This window comes from Protobothrops mucrosquamatus, unplaced genomic scaffold (assembly GCF_001527695.2).
Source record: "Protobothrops mucrosquamatus isolate PMUCROS unplaced genomic scaffold, P.Mucros_1.0 scaffold3574, whole genome shotgun sequence".
NCBI lineage: Eukaryota > Metazoa > Chordata > Lepidosauria > Squamata > Viperidae > Protobothrops > Protobothrops mucrosquamatus.
In genome coordinates this window covers 211,345-219,437 of record NW_015389539.1, presented here as the reverse complement: position 1 = coordinate 219,437, position 8,093 = coordinate 211,345, and the positions used below count along the sequence as shown (strand labels likewise).

Sequence of the window (8,093 nt, the reverse complement as noted above, 5' to 3'; positions counted from 1 at the left end):
CCCAGGCAGGAACCCTACACCATTTCAGACAAACGGCTGTCCAGTCTCTTCTTAAAAACTTCCAGTGTTGGAGCATTCACCGCTTCTGGAGGCAGGTTGTTCCACTGGTTAATTGTTCTAACTGTCAGGAAGTTTCTCCTTAGTTCTAAGTTGCTTCTCTCCTTGATCAGTTTCCACCCATTGCTTCTCGTCCTGCCTTCAGGCGCCTTGGATGTATCCCCTCCCAGTGATAATGTATCCCCTCCCAGCAGTCATGTGACTGCATTTTGGGTGCTCCAGTTGGCCATGGGGTCTTCGGCTTCGTGCTTATGCAAGCAAAGTGTGATCGGAGCTGCCGTCTCTCTATAAATATTGGTGGGGGTGTGTGGAGTGCTGGCTTAGTTGCTGTAGGTGGGTTGGCTGGCTGTGTTACGAAACAGCCGAACAATCCGCAAACAATAACTCCAACTCCAACTCAATATGGAACAATAAAGTAAAACCAAAATAAAAAACAATCTGGATTAAACACAAAACGCAAGCTGATACTATCCCTAAAGTGCAAAGCAAGCCAAAAAAAAGAAGAAGCTATGAACACCTGGAGCAGAATTATAGGTGTGATTTGCTACTGATGTCCTCACCAGCTGTTAAAGTTGCATTCTGCAGCCTCTGTGTCATCAACGGCACCCTGAACAATTATAGTCACTGGGAAGTTACCATTTCATATACAACTCCAGGAATGTTAAGAGCTGTTTAGCCTGCAGCAGGGATGTCAAACTGGGGGGCCCGCAGACTGGATTGCGTCACTTCCAGGCCACGCCCACCCCGGCTCCGCAAAGGCAAAAAAACATCGCGATACGCCCCGTGACGCAATCGAGTTTGACACCCGTGGCCTACAGAGTTGGATGAAAAAAAAAACTGTGTAGGCTACAGGCAGTCCTTGACCGATGACCTCTATTGGACCCCAAATTTATGTTATTTAAGTGGGACAGTTGTTAAGTGATGTTGCCCCGTTTTACAACCTTTCCTGCCACAGTTGCTAAGTGAATCTCTGCAGTTGTTAAGTTAATAACCCGGTTGTTAAGTGAATCTGGCTTCCCCCCATTGACTTTGCGTGTCAGAAGGTCGCAAAAGGTGATTGTGTGTCTTCGGGATGCTGCAACTGTCGTAAATACAAGACAGTTGCCAGGCGTCTGGATTTTGATCATGTGACCACAGAGATGCCGTAACAGTCCTAAGTGTGAAAAACGGTCACAAATCAGTTTTTCCGTGCCGTTTCAACTTCTAACGGTCGCTGAACGAACTGTTGTAAGCTGAGGACTACCTGTACTTGGAACCCCAGTGACAAAAAGGAATGTAGGGATGCTGTTTAATCAAGTTTAAGATTTGGGATCCTTCAGTCTGCAGAATATCTGTTGTCAGTTTTAGCAGTCTGCATTCAGTCCAGGACAGGCGGTCCTCATTTTACAACCATTCTTTTAGTGACCGTTTAAAGTTACAATGGCACTGAAAAAAATGATTTATGATTTTTGTTCACCACTTAAGGCCGTTGTAGCATCCCCGTGGTGACATGATCGAAATTCAAATATCAGCAACAGGCTCATATTTATGACACTTGCAGTTTCCCGGGATCATGTGATCACTTTTTGCGATTTTCTGACAAAGTCAATGGGAAAGCCAGATTCACTTAACAATCGTCGTTCCTAACTTACTATGTGAAGTGATTCACTTAACAACTGTGTCAAGAAACGTTACAACGCGGGGCAAAACCCCACGCCTCGCCTTGGTAAGCAACAGATATCCGGGGCTCAATTGTGGTTGTAAGTCAAGGACTACCTGTATAACTTTAAGGAACTAGTCAGGCCTTAGTTTGTATAAATCAGAGGTGAGCAACTTAGGCAACTTTTACAACCTGTGGACTTCAACTCCCACAATTCCTGAGCCAGTAATCCTGTCATGAGATGGCAGCCTTGCAGAGGAGATCCCGATTTGATCCTGGACATTTCCCACAGGGATGCTTTCTGCAGGTGTAGTGACTGCATTGTAATTAATTGGGGACCGTCTTGGGTTTTTTCTGGCTTATATATTTTTCTCCCTGTTCCAGCTTGTGGAAACTGATAGTTTTTTTTCACAAAAAAGTGATCACTAACAAGTCCTCACTCAGTGTCACCAAAGCGTGTTAGCTTTAAATAGATTGAGGAGGGATAGAATAACCGTCCACCCAGGTTTCTGAACAACAGAAAAAGGCCAAGATCTGTTTTCTTTAATTCTTTTTTTTTTATAAAGATTTTATTGTTTTTTTTTTCATAAACATATGTTAATTTTTCCAATCAAGGAGTTGTCTGGAATTAGCTATGCTAGTACATGTTCAATTCCTAATCCTTCATTCTTTCCTCTAGTCCCAAGTTTGATAATAGTCTGTATCTTCTTTATCTTTCAACCTCATAGTTAATCTGTCCATCTCTGCACATTCCAGTATTTTCCTGATTATTTCTTCTTCTGATGGCAGTCCTTCATTCTTCCAGTATTGTGCAATACTGTGGTGTGGTGATGTGTAAGATTAAATATAATTTCTGCTTATTAGTCTTTTCAGGCATTATACCTAGTAAAAAAAGTTCAGGTTTAAAATCAACTTGTTCACCCAATATTTTTTCTAACCACATATGTATCTTTCTCCAATAGGCCTTAGCCTTACCACATGTCCACCAAATGTGATAGTACGTGCCTATGTTATGTTTACATTTCCAACGTCTATCTGACATATTTTTAAACATTTTTGCTAATCTTGCTGGTGGCAGGTGCCATCTATAAAACATTTTGTACAGATTTTCTTTATATGAAGTTGACATTGTTAGTTTGTAGTTTCTCTCCCATAACATTTGCCATTTTTCTAATTCTATATTATAGCCAAAGTTTTTCGCCCATCTTATCATTGTTTCTTTCACTTGTTCACTTTCCATATCCAAAATTAACAAAAAGTTATACATTTTCTTAATTAATTTCTCATTTGAGGTTAACAAAATCTTATCAAACACAGTTTGATCTTTATAAAATCCATACATGTTTACATCCTTTTCATATCTACTTTGTATCTTTAAATGTGCCCACCAGGACAGGTTAGTTTCCTGATTTTCCAGTTCTTATTTAGATTTTAATTTCCCATCAATATTTAGAATATCTCTATATGTCCATATTTTTTCAAAGTCTACCAAGTTCGGATGTATAAATGCCTCCATCCTTGATAACCACCCTGGAATTTTTTAGATATATTTTAACTACATGGTTTATGTTACAGGAAGGCCTTTCTCTTGAACCTCCAGAAAAAAAATAATGATTGTTGTTAGTTGCGAAGTCGTGTCCGACCCATCGCGACCCCATGGACAACGTTCCTCCAGGCCTTCCTCTCCTCTACCATCTTCTGGAGTCCATTGAAGCTCACGCCTCCTGCTTCAGGGACTCCATCCAGCCACCTCATTCTCTGTCGTCCCCTTCTTCTCTTGCCCTCCATCTTTCCCAGCATCAGGCTCTTCTCCAGTGAGTCCTTCCTTCTCATTAGGTGGCCAAAGTACTTGAGTTTCAACCTCAGGATCTGGTCTTCTAAAGAGCAGTCGGGGTTGATCTCCTCTAGGACTGACCGGTTTGATCGCCTTGCAGTCCAGGGGACTCGCAGGAGTCTTCTCCAGCACCAGAGTTCAAAGGCCTCCATTCTTTGGCGCTCAGCCTCTCTTATGGTCCAACTTTCACAGCCATACATTGCAGCTGGGAAAACCATGGCCTTGACTATACGTACTTTTGTTGGCAGGGTGATGTCTCTGCTTCTTAGTATGCTGTCTAGATTTACCATAGCTTTCCTCCCCAGGAGCGAGCGTCTTTTAATTTCTTGGCTGCATAATAATAATGATAAGAATAATTATTTGATAGTGAAATCAACTGTCCCTGAGATGTTGAGCCCTAAATTAACTTCCTTCCTTCCTCCCTTCCTTCCTTCCTTCCCCCCTCCTCCCTCCCTCCCTCCTAAGCCAAAAACGGCCCCTTCCTGCTCCTTAATCCTATATATCTTGAGCTATAAGGCCTGGCCTTTAGAAACATAGCTGTTAACAATTGAAAGCAGTGATCAATTTTCTGCTTCCCAATTTATCTGAATGCACGTTTGTTCTTCCAGTTGTAGACGTGAGCATGCAGTGTTCTCAGGATGTCCTTCGCATGCTGCTCTCGCTCCAACCAGTTCTTCAGGATGCCATTCAGAAAAAACGAACGGTCCGATCTTGGGGTGTACAAGGGCCCCTCACCTGGCAACAGTTTCATAAAATGGCTGGACGAGGCTCTTACGGTAAACATTTGTCTGTGAAACGTGACTATTCTTTAATCCAGGAGTCTCCAACTTCCGGCAACTTTTAAGAGTGGCGGACTTCAACTCCCAGAATTCCCCCAGCCGGCGAAGGAATTGAACTCCACAAGTCTTAAAAGTTGCCAAGGTTGGAGACCCTCTGCTTTAATTGATTGGGTGCTGGGTGTGTGTTTTAAACTCTCTTTGCTTTTATTTATCGAGAAGAATAATTCTGGAAAGAGCGTAAATGGTAGTTACAGAACGGTGGCAAGAGACTGGATGTGAAAACTGCCCAGGGGTGTGAGAATTGGAGGCATATAAACGTGACGAATACATTGTAGGAATTGGCCACGCGTCTAATGTTGTATTGCCACCCCAGAATACAATATAACAAACCATGCAGCGTTATTTCATGGATTGTGATCAAACCCCAGTTTGCCCACCGAATGATTGCCTGCTTGAATAAGGCAAATTGTGGGCATTTTCAATTCTTATTTCCTCTCCTTTCATAACTACCAAATCCAACGTCGTGCCTAAAAGTAAAACTCTAGTCTAGATTGTCTTTTGAAAACATTTTTGCAAATTTAAAAGTTTTGGCAATCAAATCAGTAAGTGTGGATGTCCACAGAGGAGGCATAGGAGGGTGTGTGCTTGTGTGTATGTGTGTGTGTTTTTCAAATGAACATGAATTTGGGCAAACTGGAGGACGGGCCTGGCGTGATCACGAAGAGTCCTAGACAACTCTGTGTCATATAATATATGTGGGTATATGCATAATTCTGTATTTATTTATTTTGTCTTATTTACGTAGTGTATATCGGAGGTGGTGACCCTTTGAGAGCTGAATGCAACAAAATTTCATTTTAATGTATGCCGATTAGTGTACATTCAAAGTGACAATATTAAGTTATTCTTATTCTAACTTAGTGACTGAACAACAACAATCATTCCATACCTCTCTTATGGAGAGAAAACTCCTTGCAGTCTGGGACATTGATTCCATTACTAGAAGTAGTAGTTTTACTATTAGTAAAGACTTAATTTTACTACTTAGTCTTCACTGTATTGTTTCCAGTCTTTAAGGGGGTTGAGCTGACTTAATCAAGAGAGCCAATTTGTTCTAATGGTTAAAGCACCAGTCTAGAAAGTAGCAGACGGTGAGTTCTAATCCCACCTTACCGTGAAAACCAGCTGGGTAACTTTGGGCCAGCCACTCTCCCCTCTCAGCCTAACCCACCTTTACAAGGTTGTGGTTGTGGTGGGCAAAGGTGCGTCGGATATGTTACCTGCCTTGAGTTATTTGCAAAAATAATACTTTTAAAATATTATTTTACAGAGCTTTTTGTACAAATAATAAAGGGGGAATATAAATAACGTCAAAAATCAAAACCAATGGCCTAGCGCAGGGGTAGGCAACCTTGGCTCTTTTATGACTCGTGGACTTCAACTCCCAGAATTCCTGAGCCAGCATGGCTCAGCATGGAAACCTCTCCCTTTCCCCTCAGCATGGCTGGCTCAGGAATTCTGGGAGTTGAAGTCCACGAGTCATAAAAGAGCCAAGGTTGCCTACCCCTGGCCTAGAATTAGATTCTTGGAAAATTCACACTGCAATATGCATTTCCAGATGCATTGGGGCAACAATTCTCAGAATCACACAAGACAACTTATCTACGAATTTTGGGAACTCGTCTGAAGGTGGTAATGGACGCGTTTGTGATACGGACACCTGGGAAGAAAATGATACATTTATTTTTTTATTTTTATTTCTCCCCCCCCCCAGGAACTGATGAGTCTCCTGAACCCCTCCCCATTCCAACCTTCTTGCTAGGGCACGATTATGACTTCTTGGTGCTGTCGCCTTTTGCCTTACCATATTGGGAAAGGCTGATGCTGGAGCCCTACGGATCTCAGAGAGACATCGCCTACGTGGTGGTGTGTCCGGAGAACGAAGCCCTGCTGAACGGAGCGAAGAACTTCTTTCGAGACCTCACCGCCATATACGAGGTGAGGGATTTTTTAAGGGCATGTGAGTTCCAGGGCCCTCCCTCCCCCATCTCCCCATCCCCCCCCACCCTACCCCAAATGATCATCCATCAACCCCGCATTCCAGCTGTCAGTGAAAAGTCCTGCAGGGCCCTATCTGAACAAAGCAACTAAAATGGATGGCCGAGGAAGATAAAAAGCTGCTGCTTTTTGAAGGTGCCATCCTGTGGTTAAATTTTGTACTGCCCTCCTGCGGTACGACGCCAAGCCTTGTCATTTGGGGACGCTGAACTCTTTGTTGTTTTCCAGAAGGCCACGACTGCCAGACTTCCCTAAAATATATACAGGTAGTCCTCGACTTAACAACCGTTCGTTTAGTAACCCTTCAAAATTACGGTGGCACTGAAAAAAATGTGACTTTACGACCATTTTTTCACACTTAACAACCATTGCAGCCTCCCCCATGGCTATGGGATCAAAATTCAGACACTTGGCAACTGCTACAGTGGTCGTAAATGTGAAAAACGGTCACAATTCACTTTTTTTCAGTGCTGCTGTAACGTGAGGACTACTACCTGTATTGAAGCCTTGGAGACAATATCCTAACGTGGCTTTACGTGAGATTATCATAGACTTTTTCTAACATAACGTTGGACTAAATTACACCCTGCCAAAGGGACATTTCAGTCCAAGAGAGCTGTGCTAGGTCTACTCAGGTTCACATTTAGCTACCCTGCACAGCAACGAAGGGCAAAATGGCAAAAGTCATCAGATATAATTTGGGAGTGAGCGAGAAAGCCCTTTGCATCAGAAGCTATAATTTTTAAACCTAAATTGCTACCGTAGAACGTGATGCGTTACTGCAAAGGTTGCTCAAAGCCAAGCAAACAAAGAAGGGTGTTCAACTGATGCCAAAGTAAACTACAGAGCAAATTTTTTTAAAGTACTTTTAAATTAACCTCTCTTGTTGGTTTGTCCACCTGCATTCCAACTTTTGGCATTCTTAGATGCGAACAGCAAAGGGCCAAAAATCTGGTGAAGGCTTCATTAGTAGAAACGGCACTTGCTTCTGTTTGCGGTTGCAAGTAGTCCTCAACTTACAAGAATTCATTTAGTGACCGCTCGACGTTACAACGGCCCTGTAAAAAGTGACTTGTAATCATTTTTCACACCTATAACTGGTCACATGGTTTATATTCAGATGCTTGACAACAGACTCACATTTATGACGGTCGCGGCGTCCCAGGGTCATGTGATCACCTTTTGCAACCTTCTGATAAGCAAAGTCAATGGGGGGGGGGGGGTGAAGCCAGATTCATTTTACAACTGTGCTACTAACTTAACAACTACAGTGATTCAGTTAGCAAAGGTGGCAAGAAAAGTTGTAAAATCAGGCAAAACTCACCTAACAAATTCATCCCTTAGCAACATAAATTTTGGGCTCAATTGTGTTCCTAAGTCAAGGGCTGGACTTACGGCTGGCCACTTAGGAACCATTCAGAGTTACCATGAATTTACTTTGGGGCTACTTACACCCTGGATTTGAAATTCCGATAGTGACCCTCCTCTTCCTCCAATCACATGACCAAACTTCGGTCACTTGGCAACACAGCCACATTTGTGGCCATTTGCAGTGTCCTGTGTCACGTGACCACATTCTCCCCCCCCCCTTCCAAATCCCACATTTCTGTTTTGTGGCCAAACTGAGTTCATAACGAACCGTTGGTTTATTGAACAACTACAGATTAACTTAACAACTGTGTTGATTTGCCGAATGACCACCGCAAGAAAGATTGTAAAATTGTAA

At 42.7% G+C, this 8,093-nt stretch overlaps 1 protein-coding gene across 1 annotated transcript in view; it reads left to right on the top strand.

Moving 5' to 3' along the window:
- Positions 1-8,093, top strand: part of MED13 (mediator complex subunit 13) — an 81,978-nt gene that overhangs the window by 40,329 nt on the left and 33,556 nt on the right. The window contains exons 13-14 of the mRNA XM_029286405.1: positions 4,139-4,306; positions 6,084-6,307. Coding sequence (XP_029142238.1) covers positions 4,139-4,306; positions 6,084-6,307 — 392 coding nt within the window. The remainder of the gene's footprint in view (positions 1-4,138; positions 4,307-6,083; positions 6,308-8,093) is intronic.